This window comes from Triturus cristatus, chromosome 4_2, assembly GCF_964204655.1.
Source record: "Triturus cristatus chromosome 4_2, aTriCri1.1, whole genome shotgun sequence".
Taxonomy (NCBI): Eukaryota; Metazoa; Chordata; class Amphibia; order Caudata; family Salamandridae; genus Triturus; species Triturus cristatus.
This window is the reverse complement of record NC_140586.1, coordinates 91,878,559-91,903,475: the sequence shown is the minus strand read 5'-3', so window position 1 is coordinate 91,903,475 and position 24,917 is coordinate 91,878,559. Positions and strand designations below refer to the sequence as shown.

Here is a 24,917-nt window from a genome sequence, read left to right as displayed (position 1 = left end):
ACTCGGGAAAGTACTACTACTACGCTTAAGAGGGGTAACATTACTTAGCTTCCATTCTAAAATGCCATTATTTAACACCTCTGGTGCGAAAGCACGTTGAGATTATGTACGCTTAGCCCTCGGGGACACGGACAAAATAAAATGCAAAGTTCTCTGTAGAACCTCAACCAATAACTCAAGAAACCAGCATGCATTTCTAGCCCTTGAAGCACTCCTTAAATGTTTGTATTTGACCTCGCGCAAAAAAAACCTGACCTCAAAGAGTCCTGGATCATTGAAACAGAAAAATTAAAACTTTCCAAAATAAAATGATTATCCTTCACTCTAAAATGTTAGGACAAACCACTTTTAAGAGAACTCGAAAAAAAGAATTAAGCTACATTTCAGAAAACAAGAACTTTACTGGTGCTTATCCTGGTTTGCCTTCTACACGTCCGAAACACAAAACGAATTGATCTTCAATGTTGGTCATAAAGAATGAAAGTGGCAAAGTTCCCCACAAAACATTCAGTCGTTAGGAGCAGAATGCCTACGGTGATCTAAATTCCAGATTTAAACCTAACCCGTTTTAAGCTGCCCATCACCAAACATGATAGTATTTGGAGGCAGGAAAGAGGGGGATTTTGGAAATAAATCGAGGGAATTTATTTTTTCCAGTGACTTGTACAGAAAAGGAGTCAATTTTAGCGTTTCATGCGGGAATCTTCCACCTTAATCGGGTGAATTGGTATTATGAGTTTTACATCAGTGGGCAGACATGGCAATCGAAGGAGGGCTAGTTTCCCTCACTGCCCCTCCCAGGCAGTAGACATTACGTCCGATCCCCCTTTGTTCACAGCAAATCATGCGGGAAGGATAAGAATGGTTTCACTTACAACCTCCCCCCTCCAATTACTTGTCATTAGGTATCCTCCTCCGCCACTTCCCCAGTCCTGTCACTTCAATTCCAACTTCAAGGTGATTGGTGCATTCTCAACGCTCCACCTAACGTAGCTCCGAGCAGGGGGTATTTTTTTTAATATCAAATAGGTATACTCTACACAGAGGCGCAACTAGAGCCAAATTTCGGGGGGGGGGGGGGGGGGTTGAATATTTTAAGCCATAGGCAGAGTGGAGCTGCAGGGGCTCTTAGAAGGGGTGAAACAACAGCGCGGCCTCATTAACATGCAAATGGTCTTTTAAAGACCTGTGAAGTGCTCGGGTGCGGCTGTGTGTGCGCCGGGAAGCTGTTTCAGCCCGGGCTGCCAACACGACGGGGGGGGGGGGGGGGGGGGGGGGGGCTGAAGCCCTGTGAGTCCAATGGGTGTTGCGCGCCTGACTCTACACACCCACCCTTAGCGGCCGCTGCCTGATACCTTCCACCTATCCTCTACCACTCGTAATCAAAGAGCAAGCCAATATGTGTAAAGTGCTACAATGCGGCGCGTGGTAGCATCTGGGCACTTTGTGGCACTGGCATATGTACGAACTGGACGATGGCGATAACAGCGTTGAAAATCAGGGGACGGCCAAACAATAGAGCAGCTGAAGGACTGTATGTACCTCCAAGAGCCCGCCTACATCATGTTAGGATCACCAAGCATTCTGGGGGGCATCTTATGGAAGGGCTTGGTAGTTCCCAAACCCAACAGTGCACAGGTCACATGAGAGGAAAACGTAACGTATCCGCCAGCCTGACTAGCTGACAAGTCCTTTTCACCTTACACACTACACTACAGATACAGTATATCTGCAAAATAGCTGAAGTAAATCACCAAACGTCACCTAATATTTACCACACAGGCCAAATACAAACGCAGCCTTACCAATCATGGGGAACACTGAACTGCTCATAATCTCTCGCACGCTTCCCAAGGTTTCCCATATCACACCGTAAACTCCCCGTCTACCAAGCCCAACACATGTCGTAGGGCCAAGCAGATGACCCTGGGGTGCTTGGGGCCTGTGTGAAGCATTATATGAATGACACACTACAAGCTAAAGCCATAGAGCAGGGGAACCCACTTAACTCTAGAAGATGGCCCAAAATGGAGTCTTATTAATATTCAAATACAATCCCTGTGAGCACATTACCTAGGTTGTCTGTATTTATTATTGTTTAACCTGGTACTGTTGTTTCCATCAGTTGTGGTGCATCCAGTTTCTGCGACTTTCACAGTAGAAAAAATTTACAAATATTCTCATATTTGCTCTTTCTGAGCATCCAAGCGGAGCCCTCTTTTGATATCTAAATATTTGATGAGTTCTGGTGGGTTCGTCTGGACTATGTTGGGTGAGGCACACAAATTGGCCCCAACACCCTTCTGCTTCGCGCCCTTCAGTTATTATAGGTGCCAACGGAGTTTAACTTTATAGGGTAGCACTGGTTGCAGAGGGTGGATTTCGTACATCTACCTTGGACATCAGTGGTCCCGAGCAGACTAGACTGTGCATCGTCTGAGTATGTGCAACTGCCAACATTTATCGATGCCTCCTCCATCCTGAACTTAATTCCCATTTCTCCAGTTATGAACATTCATACAATTCAAGAAGGCGTCCGCCTAGCAAAATTCAACACATTCTCCTCATCCTAGCTCTGAAAATGACTGAAGGACCTTTCACTGCTAGGGCTGGAATAGCGAAATATCCAGGTGGAATTCGAGAAAAAGAAAACATACATAAATAATAACCTATTCCTGATTTACACATATATCAAAATATTTCACCACGTGTACATAAGGTTTTAATTGGCGTGGAAACTACGCCTGATCAGGTTTACTCAGTTTGGAACAGTGCTCAAAGATTGACCTGTGATTCATTTATTTTCCGATTCAACTTATTACAGAACTTTGCAGTTCTTTCATTTACTTACGCATACTAAGTGTCCTCACTGAAACAATAATTTTTCATAGCAAATCGTGTGCCTGCAATAGAAACCTGTGTCATCATTTACAGAAAAAGAAACCAGACCAACCACTGCTCTACTCAGTTCCATTTGTTATACAGGGCAAGCCTATAACTTGCACCGTCTGGTTCAAGAGATTAAGCAGTGTGCACCAATCATCTATGGAAAAGACTCTACAGTACTGATATTTAATTCCGCTGATCTAATACTGCTGCAGATAAAAAAAAAACGAGGCAGGAAGCAGACGGGCCTCCATCTTGGCACCATCCTCCTGGAAATACTGCCAAGCCCATTTTGCAGAGCTCTGCATCACTTCAGTTGCAGGAATCCATCGCAAACAAATGACTAATCTTTTAGGGCTGGCATCCTATTGTGGCTCCCGTCTCAAACAACAGTAGTGGCAACAAAAAAGAAAACAGAGTGTACACACGCCCTACATAAGAGTCATTTATAACTTAACACTGGTGCAAATGAATATTAGAAAAACGAAGCACTCTCAATCTCAGAAGAGAAAATCCAACACTTTAAAGTATATCAAACATTACCACCAGTTGTTACCATACTTCCCTTTCTGAAGGCGTGGTTTCATTTGTAATCACAATTTTGCCACCCAGGATGGGGATAAAAAAAGAAAAAAAAAAAAAAAAAAAAAAGGTACTTCCACTTTTTTGCCTGATTCAAAATATGCTTGGTTATACAAAGTTAGTTTCCTGTTACTACATTAAAATAACTTGCACTGTGAAATACTAACACTACACCCAGTGTTCCCCATTCCTGCACCTTATTCCGCTTCCCAAAGGGTGTCGCGAGGCTTGGATCTGATGCGAAGGCACAAACCACAGCCTTTTCACTCCACAAATACCCAGCTACACGGCTGTATCCCGGACATGCTTCTGGAGGCAATAACTGATCGATCAGATACAATCGTTATTTTAAATTTGCTGGGGTGTGCGTACCAGCAAACTGGGGGTATTTTGCAGGGCGGACTGCAATCAGAAGTCCTCGAGTGCTATCCAAGCCTTGGTTCTTTGGTATCACAGCCACTGCCCTTTCTACCCCTGGTCATAAAACCAGCTATGGGAAAGAAATAAAAGAAAAAATAGGCGGAGGCACTAAAAGCCATTCTTTACTTTGTATTCCTTGTCCTTTCCCCCTTGTCCCAAGACAGCAGCAAGACAACAATTAAGGGCGGCTACGAGTGCGGCCAGGCCTATGACGTCGCAGGGAGTCCAACGGGTGTGTGTGAGATGTGACTTTACTAAGGGTAACCCTGCCATTACTCTGGTAAAATCTACGTCCATGTTTGCAGGATGGGGTGAAGTGTGGAAGAAAGAAGCCCGTGGCCTGCTCCACGGCGTTTGTTGCAAAAACACACCATTAAAGGCTAAGAGTGCCCCTCAGTTACACAAGCTACATAAAGGTGATCAAGTGGAGTAGTCCCTTTGGTAAGGCCTAAATATAACAAGCATTGGAATAGCCAACAGGTTTCCCTGTCAAGTCTACTGGCTGGGCCAAGTGCATTTGTGTGTATATATACACTTATATTTTTTACTGGTAAAGGTAAACTAAGAAAGAAGACGCAGCAGCCATCGCTGAATGGCTTTCCAAAAGCACAAGAAAAAACATCTTCCAAGAATAACACCACATGTCCATAAACACATTGGCCATCTTTGAATACTTTTTCTAATGCCCATTAAAAAAAAAATGAAAGCTAAGAGGATCGCCAGACACGCGCACATATGCGGTACCCATCATGTGATTTTTTTCAGTTCATTAATAATTTACTGTTCAAGATGGCACGGACTAGTGCATTAAAAACACGTTATCACGCTTTTTGCTGTGCAATAAGGAGAAGCAAGTGGCCCAGTACCTGAGCTCAGCTGCTGAGCCCCTTGCAAACAAAATAAATAAAAACCAAATAAAAGCATTACAACAAAAACAGGGATGGGAAAGTATACACGGGTAGTATGTCCCCAAAAAGCCATGCAGCTGGCTGTGCAACTATAATAATCACACACATCACTGGATTTTGAGGGACAGAAAGCAACGTTGGAGAAGGAAGCCCAAGGGGTGAATGGATGGTGGAGGAATGGGAGCAATGGAGGACTGAAAAATGTAAACGAAGCAAGCACATAGGCCCATTGAGTGCTGAAAGACAAAGAACGCAGTAGTTCCCCAATTGGGAGCAGAGGAAGCGTACATCACATTCAACCAGGAAAGCTGTGAAACCTCTATTCTTACAAACACTAGATGAGTAAGAAAGAAACTGAATAAGCAAAAGAGGTGAACAAAAAAGGCAACCAATGGGGTGGCCTAAACACCACTTAGAATATGTATTGTCTCAAATAGATCTTTCAACAAAATGCTGCTAAAGCTGCCCGTATGCAAGACCTACAAAGGGGCAATCACGGGAAGCCTTGCCCACATTTAACTTGAGTAGCAACATTCCAAAAGCAAAGGGAGGGGGAAAAGATGCACGAGAGGCAACAGACGCTAGAAATAGAAACAATCACACATTCTCTCACTATAGCCTGCAACTCAGATTGTTTCTTTCTAAAACCAACCACCACTTTACCAACATCTGACCCATTTTGCTAGATTAGAGGACCCCCCACCCAACCCAAGGCCGAACCCGGCCCCAGCCCAGTATCCATTTACAGCCTTGCTCCTGTTCCTGCAAGAAACATTTCTCAGTCTTGGACCTTAACCGTGGGAGTATCGCATGAGGACAAAAAAAAAAAAAAAGAGATGGGTAGATGCTTGAATTAATCTCAGCCACTGGTAACTACTATGGTCCACAATCCAGGTCATAGTTTTTCTTACCCATCAAGCCACTCCAGACAGAAACCAGCCATATGAAAATCCACCTTGTTCCTGCTCCAATAGGAATAGTCCAGCGCAAACTGCCAAGTCAGGTTCCTTCTGAGTGGGGACACAGCTTCCCCAGATGAGTTTCTGCCGCTTTGGGCCTCATCACAATGAAGCTGGACTCCCATGGCTCTGTGAACACAGGACCCACATCTGGACTATTTTAGAATGCAGCCTTGATCCTGAAATTTCCAGGATTAGATTACAGCTTCACTCATGGCCCTCAGAGTCCCAAGAGTTTCCCTCTTCGGCTTCTCAGTCTCACATTACCACCACATTCCTGGGCCCTCCTCCCTTCAATTACATCCTCCTAATCTCATAGTACAACCTCAGTGGAGGGCCTCCCATGCACATATATCATTCTCACAATTTAGATTAGTCTGGATGTTTGGTCTTGGACTCCGATTGCAACATCACACATGGGCCCCATAGACTAACCAAATAGAAGGCTGTTCACTACTGGTCGGCCCAAGCACATATTATTACCTCACAGCCCCAGAGCAGAGCCTTCATCCTGGAAATCCCCAACTAGGCCAACCACTGATTATAGCCTCACTCTTGGGCCACTCTGCATTAATCTTTGGTGCAAGTCTTAAATTACACCCTCACTTTTGGTCCACCCAGCTAAAATAATATACAGTCTCACAGGCTTCCTGACTTTAGGATTACAGTTTGGCTCTCCAAAACGCAGATTACCTCACTTTTGGTCCTTCCAGCCTCGCTCCTTGGTTTAACCAGCCTAATTTTACAACTTCACTAAGAGACATCCCAGCTGTTAGATCTCAGCCTATGTCTCGGAGCCTTAAGAGAGCTACGGTGTTGGGCTTCTTAGCATCAGATTAAAACCTCACCTCTGGGCAACACAATTTTTGGTTTTATGGTTTGCAGCACTACTGAACTTCACTAAACATGGGAGATCTACAACCTAAGCCTCCTCGAGATGGTGCCCAATAGTCGACCAAACGAAGGACTGCCAGGTTCTTCACCAAATCCAGAACCCAACATAAAGTGTCTGAGGAAATAAATCATACCGGATCTCAATATGGATCCAGGGAGACTGTCCTCTGTGTGACTGGTGGTGCAGCTATAGAGGACATGGTGAAATGGAAGAACGACTGGCCATGCAGTTGGAGTTTAGTCTAGGGGAGTGAAGGAGGGACCCCCCTGAAGGAGGCACACAGACTAAAGGTGGCACGATCACAGAATCTGCTTCAAGATGAATGCAAACAAAACAGCAAGCAAAGCAAAACTAACAAAGGGCAAGAATCCAGGAAGAGTAAAGCAGCACCTTCTTCAAGGCCTACCCTAGTAGGAGACTAGCATCACAGCAGTAAACGCAGGGTGATCACTAAGCATGGAGACTGCTCCCATGTTTGCAGCTAAGCACGGCAATCGTGGGATAGAGAGTTAAGCAGATTTGTACAGCGCACTCTCACCTGGACTGGTGTCTTGGCGCTGACAATCATGCATGCATGCATCCTGTGCTCTTTCAGGGGCAGGGAGAAAGGCACTTCCTTTCACTGGGGTAGCCCGCTATCTAGATTTAAGTAGCACCTGATCATATGCGCTGGGAGTGTGAACTGGTGCTTTTAGAATAGCACTGGACACAGACCGATGAATGAAAAACAAGGAAATCAGGGGCTGCAAGTGCTGGAAATTCACTGATTTTGTGCAGACTCTGGGAGTTCTGCTGAAATAACACAACCCCCTTGGGAAGGGAAACCAAGTGCAGCTAATGCGCAACATGCTGGCCATGGCTTTGAATGTTTTCTAAATAAGAGACATGTAAGGTGCATACAGGATATGCGTTTGGCTGCTGAATCCACAATTGCTAGCAACATCACAGCCACACAAAGAGCTCTCGTGAACACATGGCATATTATTCCAATTATGGATTTCAGGGGGGGTTGCTGCTGAACAGAGTCTTTGAGAAGGAGAGTATGTATTGCCCTACTCTTATAGTGACAATCGCTGTGGGCGCTGCTACAGTAACACTAATGGGATGGGGAGCTACAAGTAACACCAGGAGCTACGAACAGAAAGTACTAAAATACGACACTACTGAAAGCTTGGGTGACAAGCAGTATAACCTTTACAGCGACATCTGATGCAAAGGACTAGGAATGCTACTGCATTATTAGCCTATTGGGAGGGGCAGCTATGCATTGCTCTGCCAAATACACCAGAAGGCCAGGCCTATTGGTGTTTGTAAAATAACAGCAGCTTGTGGAAGGGGAGTCCATTACCTGCAGCGACATCTGTGAACTGGTTCTGGAAGTGCAGCTGAATTGACACACCCCACTGGGGAGGGTCGGCAAAACACTACTCCTACAGTGACAGCAAATCACTTTAAAAAGGAATGCGAATCAGACTAAGACTGGAAGATGTATGTAAACCTCTGGGAACACTTCGTTTGGGGAAAAAATCATTCTGCAAATGGTTTCATTGATGTAGCTGCAGTGAAAATGAAGGGGAGGGGAAGAAAACGTATCTTAAAAATCTTTTAATCAGACTGGAAACAAAAATGCAAATTCATTTAAAATTGACAAAAATAGGTTTCATACAATAAAAACACCAGGTTGTCTCAGCACTTTCAGCAGTAAAAAGAGCTAACGGTTAGTAAAGAAAAAACATTAACAGCAAAAACACCTGGAGCACTCGACGGAGCAAAGGGACAACTTCGCCCAGGCAACGTCTGCGTGAAATGGGCAAGGTGTTTGTGAGCCAGGGGCGTGACACAAGAGAATGGAACAGGGCAACAGCAGAACAAAACAGAGGCAACACAATAGAAAAACATAAAGGAAGGCAAAACAAAGTGACAATGCAACAGAAAAGGGGGTGCAAAGTAGTTGGCTCGGTGCTATGGTGGTTGGCACCTGAGCTAGGGGCAGTCTGCTTGTTTGCCAATGCTACCAGCGTGTCCCCAGTATCTCACCTCAAGCTTAATAGCCTGTCCGCCAAGAAGACAGCACGCTCTGGACCAAGCCTTTCAGGACATCATTTAGTGTGTCAAAGTGTTAACTGGAACTCAGGGAAGTAAAAGGTGTCAACGGAAGATCTCCAACGAGCTATTTGGAGGGAATGTAAAAAATATATCTACTCTCTATCAGTTTACTGTTTTTCTACCATATTCTCTTTTTTTCTCTCTAAAAATAAAGTCCCTTTTCTTAAGCACCTCCCCAAGCTGCAGTGAAGAATAAATTGGGCGTTTTGCTGCAGGTCAGCCCAATATACAGGTCACTTGAATACCCTCAGACTAGTGGAGTTTAGCAGATATATCTAATCCACTAAACATCTTGCCTGCGTCCTCTTCAGGTCATCAAGGTAATAACCAGAGAGAAGGTACCATAACCCATGCGCTTCTCATGTTGATGAGGGCAGATAATACAACTTCAAAAATGTGTTAACTAGGAGGAGCGAATGAATTTACAAAGTGTGCAAACTCTTTGCCAAATAAAAACTTTGGTGCTAGTAGGAAAACAAAACGTTCGGAGGAGCCCTAGTAAAACCAGAGCATCACAACCCAACTTCAGTCACAACTACATAAACAGCAACTTATCTTGAAATTCAGTGTAAAGCAAGAAAACGTTCCCGCATTTCTAAGTCCCCTCCCCGCCCAAGCAAAAAGAAGAAGAAAAAAAAAAAAAAAAATCAATCAACAAGGCTCCTTCTTGCCCCTCCCTCCCACCAAAAAAGGTACAAAAATAAAAGCTATCACCCAGCCCTCTGGGAGAAGTTCGATTGCTTACGTTTTTTGAAGGCAGACAAAGTCTTTTCAGGAAGAAGTTTAAAAGACGCACATGTTAACATTTTCACATTTTCCCTTTCGGTCTCACTCGCTCTCTGGTGCTTTTTGCCCCAAGGGGTTTATATTTCAGTTTTTTCACTCCACCAGCAGACACATTTTTTTCTCCTTTTTACGCATTAAAAAAATCTTTTGCATTCAAAAAGCAGTCCACATTTCCAGCCGATGACCAACTTCCCGGAGTGCAAAACGTCCACAGAACTGGGAAGGGGTTGGGGGGTTTGGAGGGGATGTTGGGGCTGGAGCTGCGACCAAAACAACACATTTGAAGGGAGCATCTTCTCTCCACCACTCAGTTTCCAACACACCTCTCTAATGCCTGCAACACCCAGACCACATATTTTTGTTTTTTTTTAAAGGTATGGTGCCCATCTCCCAGACAATGAGTCCGAGAGAAAACAAAAATTAAATGGAGTAGTGCGACACTGGTGGAGGGGGTGGAAGCACTGCATTGTGCAATGCGATTGTTCTTCTTAAAATCGCATTACTGCAGGGCTTCGGCAGCATTTGCCGCTGCGGCGTCCACTTCTGAGCCAGCAGCGTCAAAGCTGTGGTCCACACCCATGAGGTCCGGCTCCAGCTTGCCAGTGTCGTTGATGAAGCTTGTGTAAGTGTCACCCTCAGCCATCAGAAGCTTCAGTTTAGGGATCCAGCTCTTGCGCACCACGCGCCGCGCATTAGTGCACATATCCGCAGCGATGGCATTCATCTCGCTCTCTTTGAAGTTTTGAGCAAAGTTCTGGCAATAGACTGGAGGAGAGATGGGGAAAGTAATAGTGGAAAAGTCAAAAACCTCATCAACTATACACATTTGTTAAGAAACGAACCTGAAAACAGAACATCCTCATTTACTTTTTTTTTTTTTTTTTTTACAATTTTTTCGTTTTTATTGCACAAAATGCAGTGGAATAAAACCCATATTTCAAAGGGAACAATAACTTATGGGAAATAATTCATTCATTACCTGTAATACGAGTTTCATCATCATAATATTAGCCCCCTGATCCCTGCCCTGCAGAGCATTAACACTGTCAGGATTATTTCTATGCGGCACGGAAGTCCAAATTATGCATCAAAGTTATCCAAATCGCATAGCTAGAATGCAAATAATAAGGTACATTCTCTATCAGCCGTTTTTTTATCCATTATGGACTAGACCTTTTTTGGTACAATCTGCAAACTATGTAGCACATCAAAAATTATGTAGTATGCCCTCTAGCCAATGAATCACCTACATTCGTTGACCTCTACCCTTGCCCACTGTTTTATTAACAATTTATTCAAGGAAGGCAAACAAAGCCTAAACATTCTAATTCCAATCAGTACCCATTGTTAGCTATACTTTGAAGAAAACTGTTTTTGTACCCCAAGTACCTGCCCCATCCCAAAAAAACCCCGAAAATCTGCAATATAAAAAAAAACATACTTTACGTATACCATGTATGATTTGACATTTACAAACTTCTCTGATTTCAGACTGGTGTGGTTTATTATGCCACCAAAAACCCCTTGGAACACAATTTTGAAGACATTTTCTCATTTCCAAAACCAATCAAATACGAGGAAACAGGCTAAAAGGGAACAGTTACAGTTTTTCCCTGTTAGCCAATGTGTTAAATCAGCAGTACATTTGGCTTAGAAACAACACTTCCAGTTTAAGCTACACAAAATGAAAACAGGAAATGGTGCTCCAATAGAAGCCAAACAGTACACATAGTAAAATTCAACCCTGACCCAATCAAGAATGGTATGAAAATTAAAAAAAGAGCAGAGAAGGAAGGGAACCCTGGGACAACCAACTAAGATGGAAGTGAACTAGCACCGCTACCTGCTGAATATGAGCTGATGGGACTGAGCTAATAAAAAACAGTGTGCACCAGTTTAGATGAACGCCTGCGATTCCAGCCCCTTCTGTTGCACCAGTTTAGATGAACGCTTGTGATCCCAGCCCCTTCTGTTGCACCACTTCGGATTAATGCCTGTGATCCCAGCCCCTTCTGTTGCACCAGTTTCAATGAATGCTTGTGAAACCAGCCCCTTCTGTTGCACCCGTTTAGATGAACGCTTGTGATCCCAGTCCCTTCTGTTGCACCAGTTTAGATGCACGCCTGTGATCCCAGCCCCTACTATTGCACAAGTTTAGATGCACGCCTGTGATCCCAGCCCCTTCTGTTGCACCACTTCGGATGAACGCCTGTGATCCCTGCCCCTTGTGATGCACCAGTTTCAATGAATGCTTGTGATACCAGCCCTTCTGTTGCACCCGTTTAGATGAACGCTTGTGATCCCAGCCCCTTCTGTTGCACCACTTCGGATGAACGCCTGTGATCCCTGCCCCTTGTGATGCACCAGTTTCAATGAATGCTTGTGATACCAGCCCTTCTGTTGCACCAGTTTAGATGAAGGCTTGTGATCCTAGCCCCTTCTGTTGCACCACTTCGGATGAACGCCTGTGATCCCTGCCCCTTGTGATGCACCAGTTTCAATGAATGCTTGTGATACCAGCCCTTCTGTTGCACCAGTTTAGATGAAGGCTTGTGATCCTAGCCCCTTCTGTTGCACCACTTCGGATGAACGCCTGTGATCCCAGCCCCTTCTGTTGCACCACTTCGGATGAACGCCTGTAATCTCAGCTCCTTCTGTTGCACCAGTTCAGATGAACGCTTGTGATCCCAGGCTCTTCTGTTGCACCTGTTTAGATGAACGCTTGTGATCTCAGCCCCTTCTGTTGCACCAGTTCAGATGAACGCTTGTGATCCCAGGCTCTTCTGTTGCACCTGTTTAGATGAACGCTTGTGATCTCAGCCCCTTCTGTTGCACCAGTTCAGATGAACGCTTGTGATCCCTGCCCCTTGTGTTGCACCAGTTTCAATGAATGCTTGTGATACCAGCCCCTTCTGTTGCACCAGTTTAGATGAAGGCTTGTGATCCTAGGCAAGTTTTCCTAAACATCAGACAGGAAGGCATCTGTGTCCAGTTGTGCAAAGCATTTACTGTTGATCATGTTGTTGACTTTCACAGATCATTGAAGCCCTGGATTTGAGATGGAATGCTAGTTCACCAGTTCCAAGTAGTCTGCAATCTGCTTCTTTCCTAGTAGAATTAGAATGGCATGCTTGATTGGCCTGGTTGCTTTGCCTCTTTTAAGTATGCATTATTAACCATTGGAATGTCAACAGTAAGCGTGCCAACGTGGTCACAGATTGCAGTTTATATTATAACATTTATATAGCGCTTGCTACCCCCCTGTGTGGGTGCTGAAACGCTAGTCCATAAGGGTAGGATGCTACCCTGTTATGGGATGTGTGCGCAACCTTTTGAAATAATTGGCAATATTACACTTTGAGTTTACAGGCTTTAATTATTTCAGCGACCCTACAAGATAGTTGGAAGCTCGACAACTTGAATCGAAATAGACGCGCCTGTATTTTCTTAGAAGGTGGCCCTTTCAAGGGAATCTTGGACAACATTGGGCAATGTCCTCGAAGGAGGTAATCTGGAAGCGTTCTTCGTTGTCACAAGTTCAGCCAGATCAAGGATTTTGAACAGGCTGTGCTTTCGCTTGGCCACGTGGCTGTTATGATCAGTGCAGCTGGCCTTTCTGGCTCTCTGCAATCGCCCGTGTTATTTGCTCTTGGGAGCGTTGCAGAGGTTTCCGTCCATAAATTCCATGGCCATTCGAGCGTTGCACTGGTTTCCATCGCAACCTGTCCATAGTAGATAAAGCCGTCCTGATTCACCTGTTGGTGCCTTCACAGCGCACTTTATCTGATCAGGCATGAAAAGAGGCTTCAGAACACTTACCCAAAGAACACAGTGCTAACAAGAAAGGACATTCTGCCCAACGGCTTTAACCTACCGGAAGTTAAATATTCAACTTTGCGTGGTCGTCTTTCAAAGCTAAACCACTACTGAGAATGAGATGCTCCACAATTTCCCTTCTATTTTGAACTGGTCTTATCTTGAAAAACACATGGACTTTTAGGAGCATTGGTTTATTGTTTTTAAATTAAAGATGGGAGTAAACAACTTGCAATTTAACATCCAGGTCCCCTAACACGATAACGGAAAGTCCGTCAGGCAAACACATGGCTGTGAACAGGAGGCAGGGCCTGTTTTGCTCCCATGAATCCTCATGAGGTGCATCAGCTTTTGTGAAATTGCTTGCTACTTAGTAAGACAGTGGGGCAAGGAATACATACAAATGCTTGATATTCACCTGAGCATATTTTAGAGGGACAATGTGCATGTACTCCGCCTCAGTACTCAAGATATAGATCTACCTATGTACAACTGAGTGGGAGGGAAAATTAACAACATAGCTCTTTTACCTGACAGCCTCTGTGCACCATACCACTGATAACCAGTGCTAAAGTGCATGTGCTCTCTCCATTAAACATGCTAGGATTGACTTACACCCGTTTGGTATATTTAATTTACCTGCAAGTTCTTTATAAAGTGGTACACCATATACTCAGGACCTGTAAATTAAATGCTACTATTGGGTCTGCAAACAAAACAATTGATGGACGGAATGCTGGACAAGGATCTGGGTTAAATCCATCATTCTTTTGCTCACCACACCACCCCAGTTTGGACCCAGCCATATGCAAATCAGTCTTGACCCTGTTCCTTGTGGAACAGTCCAGCCCCAACTGCCAAGCCAGGACCTCCCTGGACCGGAAACAAGCAACCTGGGACCAGTTTCAGGGCATCACCCTTCATCAGCCCGGCTAGCTTGAATCCAGTGGTGTAGTGAGCACGGGAACCATGTCTAGGCATACCCTTTCCACTTAGGGCGACATAAGCAAAAGAAACAATTGATGGACGGATAGCTGGACAATGCAAACATTCAACCACAGTCACAAGGATCTGGGTTAAATCCATAATTCTTTTACTGGGTCTGCAGCGCTGCTTGTGCCACTCACACAAGTAGCCTTTGAAACCTGCCCCAGGCCTGCCATAGCAGGGCCTGTGTGTGCAGTTTACTGCTACTTTGACTTGACATTTAAAACTACTTGCCAAGCCTTAGACTCCCCTTTTATTACATACAAGTCACCCCTCAGGAAGGCCCATGCTAATCCATAGGGCAGGGTGCTATGTAAGTTAAAAGTAGGACATGTACTTTTATGTCCTGGTAGTGACAGTCTATTTCATTTTTCACTATTGTGAGGCCTACTCCTCTCATAGGCTAGCAGTGGGAATTCCTCAATACACTTTTAAGCAGTAATTTCTGATCAGAGAGGAGTAGCGTTTTCATGTTTCTTATGTTTGGAAAGGTCTTGATAAATCCTCTTTACTGTCTGGTGAAGTTAGATTTAATATTACTATTTTAAAAATGCACTTTTAGAAAGTGGATACTTCTCTGCTCCCAGGTCTTTTGTGCCTTACAGCCTGTGTCCAATACATGTCTTGGTTGGGCGACAACTACACTTATTGCATTTCCTCTAGGCAGCCACAAACACAAAAGGGTGAGGCTCATCTGCATTCTGGTGGGTCTTCTGGGGCAGGGAGGAATAGGAGGGCCCAACACTTACATGTCAATACGTAGTATCTTGCCAACACACAAAGGACCGCACTGATTCACATACCCCCCGGTTAGCCAGGCAGACAGGACTGGGCTGAAAGGATTGTGCGCACTTCAAAGGCCAGCCTTTGATGCTACCTCCAATTCAAAGGCACTTTTGGGTATAATTGCTTGACCCATGACTCACACAAATCAGACACTTCTGGACCTACACATGAACCTTTGTCAGAAGAACTGCTACGCTGCTCGACTCCAGCACCCGTCTTTGGAGTGGACATATCGCCCTACCTGCGTGGAGAAGATCGATGCATGTCTCTGCTTGCAACCAGGAAAAGTACTTTGTTCACAGGGCCTGTGTGGGTCTTGTAGCCGGCGGGCGCACCATCACGGTCGGCTCAAAATTGTCCTTTGCCCTGGTCCAGCGCAACCTAAAGTAACTTTTTTAGTGCTCTGTGCTTCTAAGCGCTTTACTGCATTTATTTCTTCAAAATTCAATATCTCCACTTCTACGCAATGGACTTTTGTTGTTTTGGTCTTTTTTTATTTTATTTATAGTCATACTTTATTTTTCTAAACTGTTATGGAGTCTTTTTGTGGTGTTTTCTCTGTGTTACTGTATGAGTTATTACACAAATACTTCACACATTGCCTTTCAAGTAAAATCTGCCTGCTCGCTGCCAACCTACCAGAGGCGGAGCACAGGATAATTTAGGTTGTGTTGTGACTTACCTTGACTAGGACTGTGGTCCCTGCTACAGTGCATACCTCTGCCAACTAGAGATCGTATGTGAAAAAGCCTACCTTTGCAAGAGAGAAGCAAACTCTTCATTTAGACGCCTTATCAGTCATAGACCGGGTAAAGAAGACACCCTGAAGCTGTCCTTAGTCTTTGCCTACACAAATATTCCATCTGTTTCACCTTGAGATCCTTTCCAAACTACTACATGCTAGCAGGCCCAGCCCACTCTGTCTACTCCTCTTAGTTAAGGGTTGACCAACAACTAGAAAACAATTAATTGCATCTTCTGCGAATGGCCTTCTCATACCATTTAAGGCTTCAAGTATCACAAATGTTCAGCTTTAGTCCTATATTTCTACACTAGGTTATCAGCAACAAACCAAAGTAAACCTCGTAAATAAGAGAACTCCAGGTCCCTCCAATTCAAAATAATTTCCCCTGTACTCTTAGAGGCCATTAAGCATCACTGCTACACTAAACATCGGCACTCTGACCCCATAGACAATGCACTGCCTAATAGGGCCAAGGGCGTCTGCTCCAGCCGCCATGAGGTTGAGGAGGCTACTACAAGCAGCCCATATTTCAACCATGACAAGCTATTTCACTTATCCTGTGCTTAATATCTTTCACTAGTCAGACTCCATTTCAACCTCAAACACCACTACATGTGATGCCAAAAGCAGGAGTAAGCCAACATTAAACTATGCAAACTACCTTTTTTAAACAGGGCAGGACATAAGCCGTGGAGTAGAAAAAACAGATTTCTCTGGGATAATGCTATGTGGGAGGCAACCCATTCTCAGAGATCTGAGAAGTCAGTGGTTTGGCATTCACTTTGGTCCCACTGAAAATTCACCACACAAAATATACACACACAAACCTTTGGGACCAGAGTTTGTGTAGCCTAAGAGGGTATATTTCTGGCGGTCTAAGCAATAGAAACAAGAATCCAGAATGATGTAAACTCTGCCTCCAAGGCTAGGCTGAAAAAAACCAAACAAAACCACGTGGACAGAAGAGAAGAGAACAGGATTACAAAACACCTTTCAAGTGTTTTAACCCGGTGGTTTCAATGAAATCAGACAAGGATTATAGGTCCCAGAATGCTTCACTGTATAAAATATAAGTCCACTACCGGATTTGTCTATCACTGAAATGGAGAGTTGTGGCAAGGAGATTACAGGCAAATATGCTAAAGTGATACACATGAGATAAGCGAAGGTAGGTGGAAGGGAAAGGGCACAGAAGATGATGTGAGGTGTGTGGTGTTAGCGACGCGCAAACAAGAAACACTGGAGACTATTTAGGTTTGCAGAATTGTGGTAGGACAATAAGGAGGAGATTTAGAGACGATTCAGGTTTATACTGTTACAATAGGATAACAAGGAGAAAAATCTGGAGATCATTCAGGTACGTAATTTTATCGTTGGACAATAAGAAGAAAAATGATAGATCAATGAGGTTCATAGTATTGCTCTAAGAAAAATAGTAATGTTCAGTAGCCGTTCATCATGGTAAAAAATCTAGATTACTACACAACATGCTAACAAAGGGCTCATAAATAAACACGACAGGAAGATAGACCCTCCCCTTCCCATACTCTATTCCTCAATACTTACACTTCACAGCATGTAGGACCCGACTATCCAGGGGCTTCCGGCTTGGGTCATTTGTAGAAGAGCGGATGCCCGTTCCACAACTGTTCGCCAGTGTGTTCCTGTAAAGAGAAAAAAAGGATTAAAACATTCAGGACTGACTGCAACATCACCTACTGGAGAAGTGTGGCTCAATGGTTAGAGCGGCAGACCCTGATGCAGAGGTCTGGCCCGGGACCAGGGTTCAATTCCCGCCTCGGCGGGTCTTGGGCTCAATTTCCTCGGACCTGTTAATTCTCGCCTCGGTGCCTATTCTAATCATGGGTCCCACTCTGCAACTCTGGGCAATAGCTTGCTTAATCTCCACAACGGCCCCAACAGCGCTGGGATGCCTGGCTTCACCTTGGGGGGTGTCCAGGAGTGGACATTTCACAGGGAAAAGCCAGGAAGGGTTCCACAGCGGTATGAGTACAGCGCCAGGACACCCTAGGGTAACAGTGCGCTATACAAGTACAACACATTTACTCAATTCTTGACATTCTGAAGCTTAACTGTCATTAACCATGCCAAAAGGATCCTTGGTCTATTTACGGTCATAGTAATAAACACATCATATTACTCTACAGAAGGAATTCCTCAACAATGGACAGGATCCACAGCTTCTCCAAACCCCAGCAGAGAGGAGCATTGAACCATTTACACTACAATTATACTCATCACATCTTGTGCTGGAGAGATTCTTTGATATCTAATGGAGCCGGTCATCCCCATACTTCCAAAGTCCTATTTAAGAGTGGTTACATTACCAGTGATCTGCTTCCTATCTCCAGAAGCATTTCCTCTATACTCGATAGGGGTCTGCAGCTACATACACCCTGCTGAAGTGGAGCAGTACATCGCTCCTGAGAATACCAAAAGCATTTACATGGTCTAAAAAAAATTTTCTAGACGCCTCTTGGAAGGGCTTGAACAATTTAACCTGACTATTTTATCACCACTGCTGAAAGCAAATCTACACACTCATAACTCACAAAGTTTCCCTATTGAGGCAGATGTCAATTCTTACCAATGATGTGATCCACAGGTACACACTTGCATGCCCCAGATGAAACCAGTCTAGGAAAATGTATGCTGCCAGTAACGCACATCACAAATAAACTGAAGAGTTTCAGACTAGGAATCCAGCAAAATTCACAATATGTACTGTTAAGACACGGATTCAATGATTCTAAGGAAACACCTAATGAACAGTTTTTCACGACCATTTAATTAATGAGCTTGACTTCGAATACTCGGGTCCCGATTATTTTAAAAGTCATGTATGCACCCAATTAATGTTGGGACTTCAACTTGAGATGGTGAGTAACTGGTTCTTTCATCTAGTCCCCTATGCCTCATGCGCAGACAGCATATTTATTTGGCTTGTAGACCAGGGCCCAAGTTACTCAATGAATTTTAATGAAATTAAAAAATCTTTACCACTCCACTACAAAAAAGGATGAAAACTAGGATTGTATATTTCTAGGAATATTTTTAACTTGTATCTATAACACCTTCACTGCCTAGAGAAAAATAGTATTGTTTTTAAAATGTAGAAGAAACGATTCCGGAGGAAACAAACTGATATTTAAGAAAAATGTATACAGTATTCAAGATTCCCAATAATTACAAATGATCTGCTTTATTTTAACTAGTTTTGACTAAAGAAAATGTGAACATAATTTAAAATGAAAAAAGAAGTGTCAGAATTTAAAGGAAAATACTTGCCATTGCCTAATCTACTTTCCATAGGATTCAGAAGTGAAACATGCACCAGCCATTTGACCCTTTGCAGTAGCTCAGGGACTGTGTGTGGGCCTCCAGAAAAAGCACCATCTCCTGCGCCATAAAAGCAGTTCTGTGCTAAGGTCTGTACATACAACCTTTACTGTTTGGTCATTAGTTATATCCCAGCAAAAATCTATCTAAAGCTGCGCTCTTGCAGATAAGCTGCGAGGGGTGGGAAGTAACAATAAGAGTACAGAAGGGTGTTGTGAGGACTATGGGATAAAACATTCAACACCAGAAGCAAGGAATGAAGAACTGTTTATGTGAATAACTAAGCTTAATTTTTTTAATAATACAAAAGGAAGTCAAGCGCTATTATGTGAATCAATTTGACGAAATATGAATCTATAACCTGCAAAAAGCGTTCTCTGAGAACAAACAAAACGTCCTGTTCTGCAGAGAATGGTCTGCTCGTTCATCACTTGTTCGGTTTTGTGCTTGTAACCTAATTTTAAGAAAGCCTAGAGCTCTTTAAACAAAATCTTCAAGAGACTGCTTCATAAGATTCTTAAGTTTCGGAGCTCTAAAGCTGAAATCCAGTCCTCTATAGTAGGTACTAACTCAGGTGTCTCCAACCTTTTTCTGTACTGAGAGCTACTCATGTTCAATGAAACACATTGAGACCTACTAATATTGTTACGGTTGTATAATCTCAATTTTTTATATGTATATTAATTCAACCAACCAAAAGCTTTCTAATTTCTTTGACAAGACCTATGAAGGTTGAAATGGGTCTGGGATTGCTTATGTTCCGGTCTGGAGGGGTGGTCTGGAACTTTGGGATTGGACAGTTCTCAATGGGCCAGGACCAAAAATAATTTGCATATGGCCGAGTTTAGTCTAAGTGGCATGCATGGCAAAAGAATGACGGCGTTGTGGGATGCTGCCCAGAGCGATTGCCAGTGGGGGAGATTTGTTTTCAAGGATTCAATCTATCACTTTGCAGTAGCCTCTCCATGCTGCTCGACATCTCTCAGGAATCACCACTCCAGCATAGAGCGCAGCAGTCATTGACAAACTTCTGGTGGAATACGTCATCACCTTCCCTCTGATGGGCTATTTTGCTTTCTTGTCGCTGAATACTAAGCAGACTGAGAGCCAATGGTCAATGCCCGATTTCAAAAGATGCCGTCTTCTGTCCTGGCTCCAAAAAGCGACAAATATCTGGTCATTCTAATGTCTTGGCTATGTAAAATATGAGGCACCTGGAGACATCCAGGGCATGCAGCACCTTCTCGACCGATGTTGATGGATTTGGGAAAATGGAACATAGAATGACAGGTTTGTTTGGATGAAAGACCAAAAAGAACCTAGGGAATTAATTTTTTTAATAATGATTAAGGTTACATTGTCCTTCCTGAAGTGCAAGAAAGGTTCGCCGATTGTGAGAACTTGAGGATCTGCTACCGTTCACGCTGATCTTAGAGCCCCAAGGAGCGATTTCTTCCAAGAGAGATGATAGAAGTTTGCGCTATAAATCGGTTCGAAGGGTGGCAGTATTCAGTCCCCATGGCACATACGGACGCCGAATCTAGGGGCGGGTGGAACTCCAAACAGTCCATTCACAAATTGTTTCATGATTCTCACTAAAATGAAAGGGGGGTGAAGGGTCACCTGACCTCTTGAATCTTGAGGTTGTTTCCAAGTATACCCGTATAGATTAATATTTAAGATCATTGCCGATTAACTGAAGGAGACACAGTAGCAACTGGCGTGGCTTTACTGAAACCGGATTCAACCCCACAGACTTACACCATATACCGTAGCATTTTCACTTACTATATGTTTAGGTCTCACCTGACCCAGCACATGCGCTGGTCTGGCGAGACTTTTGAGAGGGCTCCAAAAAGTGCTACCAGGCCAGCCTGGAGCTACAGTGCATGTGCGCGGGCGTGTGCGCGCCGCGCTTTACCGCGATTACTTTCACTTTAGCGGCCGTACGGCCGCTTTGATGTTTGTTTGCATAGCCAATAGGTCTCGCTTTTGGGACCTTATAAGTATTTAGTTATGCAACTGTTGCATGGCTAAACACTTATAAGGTCCCAAAGGCGAGACCTATTGGCTATGCCAATGCTTGTTTTGTTATAGCTGGGGCTCATGCTTGATCCAGTATATCCCTGGAGTTTAGAGATATGCCTAGATATCCAGTCTCCAATGGATCAGGTCCCAGGTAGTCAGCCTTGGTGACTTCAGATCATGGTGTGGGATCTGGCCACTGTGCTTGGAAAGCAGGCATCTGTGACTTTCAGGAATATCGGTGGTCATCTGGACAGCCAAATCAGACTCAGACACCAGACATAACTAGGACAATATCACCAACTACCTTCCTCAGGACTCTGGGAATGAGGAGGAATGGTGCAAAAGCTTAAGCAAAGAAATTTGATCACCCCATTGAGAAGGGGTTACCCTTGGAACCTCGTTGCTAGTACCCTGCTTGCACAAAATAGGTATTTCTTGTATTGCGAGATGGTGAACATGTGCAAGGTTGGAGGAGCCCATTTGCTGAAGATATGCATCAGATGGTCCTGGTGGAGCTCACATTCATGACAGTCCAAAAAAGAGGAACTGAGTGCATTTGCAGGGTCATTCTGAACACTATGTACATGCTCCACAGTGACATTCACCTGGTTTACTACGGCCCAGTCCCATAATTGCTGTGTGTACTCGGGGTGTGTGCACTTTGCAAAGTAATACATGGAGGTCTTATTAGTCTTGAATAAGGCAGTCTTGTTTAAGAGTGGTGGCACGAAGGCCTAGAGGCCCAGTACGACCACGCTCAATTCTAGAACAGTGATATGTAGCAACGTGTCCTCCTTTGACTTCTTGAAAATTCCCCATCTGTGAGGCCCCCAGTGCTTAGTTTGAGTAGGGGGGAGGGGGTGCCCCAACACTCATTTTTGAAGACTGGCACTTATCCGACCTTTCCTGAGAGAAGGAGAGGAAAAACACACAAATGGGAAGGAGGAAGGAAAAGAGGAAAACACGTCTCAAAAGGAGAAAATAGGAACCTAAAATAGTGAGATCAAGAGAGGAGTATCTGAAAGTGGATTTGAAAGGCGTAAAGTGGATTGAAGACTGTGCAGCCTTGCTAATCGGTGCGCTGACTTTTAACTGCCCTGGACCACAGTTTTGAGCACTCTCACTCATTCTTTTACAAATTCAACACTGGAGCCCTCCAACCATTCATCACCATTCTGAAACTCAAGGAATAAAATTGACTCTTAACATATTGCTTGTCTGATTTATCCAGAGTTATACATAGATTTGTTATCACAGAACATTGGAACCATAGCTCAATTACTGTATAGTTTTAAAAAAGTTGATTGAAACTGTGGAGAAGTCTAAAGTTTTGGTGAGAGGTCCAAGCTGCAAAAATCTCAATGATCCATTAGAGCACAAGTCTGTCCTGCGCATGTATCACTAAAGAGACAAAAAACATTTTTTACGCTCAGTGCAGAGATTAAAGAGAGGGTTTTCTGAAGAAGCGGGGAGATTATCAAGAAGGGAATCGTGGATTCGGTTTTGGGAACGAGCCAGCTTCTTGCTAAAGAGGAAGGGCATGTTGATGCTAATCCTGGATACTTATTTTAGTGGTAGTACCGGAACTGCATGTTTGTCTAAATATTAACAACAGTCTGCACGACCGACTGTCTGCACCCCCCATTCAGGGTGTACAGGGATTCAAAGCCCTGGCAAGTGGGGCGATGGGGCTAATCATACTCTTATTCATTCACAGAGAATGAAAGAGCTTTCCATTGGCATGGCAAGTAGCAGTCTAGAAGTGCAATAAATACAGAGAGAAGAATGAATTTTGCAGATGGTTTGGTGGGAAGACCTGTGTGAAGGCACTATAGTACACATCTCCATTAAATGAACATTGATACACTGATAAATTACAGCAGAACAAGTAGGAATAGTGTTATGTTTACGAAATCTGGCCTTCAATGTAAACTTCCCCACCTAAGTACCCAGCTAAGAAGGCCTGAGGCGGTCAGTCATTAGCACTTGTAAAAAGGTTCTGGACAGAAAGAAAAAGATAAGTAATGGTATTTTTGCTTCTACAACGCTAGTTGACCTAGGAATGGGACACAAATAAAATTATTTTTTCTCCAGGCATGTGAACAAACAGAACATGTGGAAAAGAGGATGGCAGAAAAATGTAAAGCAAAAATACCTACCGATCAAAAAATGATGCCAGGAGTCGCCTCAGGAGCACCTTGTGACGTGTTCCCGCACTGACATGGCAATTCATCAGTTGAGCACGTGTGATAAACACATTGGTACCTATTGGAATAAGCAGCGGTTACTGAGCAATACAGTTATTCAGCCAATTGCCCCAGCCAAAAGCATCTGTTCTGCATCTTTTAGAAAGCTTGCCCTGCTGCGGTCCATGCTGTACCTGTTCTACGAGAGTGAAGATTTTGCCTTTGATCCATGTGCTGTCGCTGTTGTGGCTGAATCGTGTACCCGAGCTGCTGCAAGTGTGCGTGCTCATGTGCATAGTGTGAAGCTTACTACTCGTGCTGCATCTTTTAGGCATAAACAAAGGGCGTTCCACCTGCACCTCTATGAAGTTGCGGCTTTGGTTCCATGGTAAGCCGGGACTGCTCCTCTTCAGCATGCACAGCTACCAATACTGCACTGTTCTGCTAAAGTGAAACTCTTAACTTTGAGACCTGGGCTGGAGCTGTTCTGGTTGAACTGTACTAGTGAACTACAGCAAGTGTGTGTGTGATCAGGATGTAGGTGAAGCTTGCACTGTTGCACCTGTTCTGGGTGCAAGTGAAGCTTCATCATTGATGCTGGTGGTGTCGCAGTTCTGGTTCTATGATAGGCTTAGACTCTTGCTGTCTGCAGTATCCATGTGTGTTCCCTCCACTGATGCTGCTCGTGCTGTACGCCTAATGCACTATGCACGAGTGACGTCTTCACCTCGGATGCCTGTGCTATAGCTCTCTGGTTGCAAGGCAAGCCAGCCTCCTGCTGTCTGCAGAGGTTGGTGTTTAACCATCACTGTTGGTATCCATTTTGCAGCAGTTGTGAAGTCTTGCCCGCTCTTACCCCATGCGACCCTACCTGCCTGCAAAGGCAGCTTTCACTTCTGTCCATGCGGCACCCTATCTTAATATGCAATGTTAGCTTTTAGAAAAAAACTGGTAAAAACACTGGTCTGAACTTGGCAGTGCTTGCTAATGTACACATTATTTGGGGATAACAAACATGTGTCTAGGTTTTTGACGGTTAAGACGAACAGAGGCAAACACAACTAATGCCAATCAATTAGAGGAAAGACATACTTTCCAAGTAAAGCTCAGTGAGACAGGAAAGGAGATTCCTTACCATTTCATTTTTAACAGCTCTATAAGCCATGTATTAATGAAAATAAAAGTGTGACTGTGCACCCCAGTTTCCACCAGCCTCAAGTGGCAATGCCAGTTCCGGTACGCACCTATAACAAGCTCAAGCTTCTCAGCACCCCAGTTTCCACCAGCCTCAAGTGGCAATGCCAGTTCCGGTACGCACCTATAACAAGCTCAAGCTTCTCAGCACCCCAGTTTCCACCAGCCTCACGTGGTAATGCCACAGTTCCGGTACGCACCTATAACAAGCTCAAGCTTCTCAGCACCCCAGTTTCCACCAGCCTCAAGTGGCAATGCCAGTTCCGGTACGCA

At 44.1% G+C, this 24,917-nt stretch overlaps 1 protein-coding gene across 1 annotated transcript in view; it reads right to left on the bottom strand.

Annotated features, from left to right (window-relative positions):
* Positions 1-8,240: 8,240 nt before the first annotated feature.
* Positions 8,241-24,917, bottom strand: part of NACC1 (nucleus accumbens associated 1) — a 49,222-nt gene continuing 32,545 nt past the window's right edge. The window contains exons 4-6 of the mRNA XM_085600701.1: positions 23,424-23,529; positions 17,443-17,540; positions 8,241-10,307 (exon numbers count right to left, since the gene is read on the bottom strand). Of these exons, the coding sequence (XP_085456827.1) occupies positions 10,042-10,307; positions 17,443-17,540; positions 23,424-23,529 (470 nt within the window). The 3' untranslated portion in view covers positions 8,241-10,041. The remainder of the gene's footprint in view (positions 10,308-17,442; positions 17,541-23,423; positions 23,530-24,917) is intronic.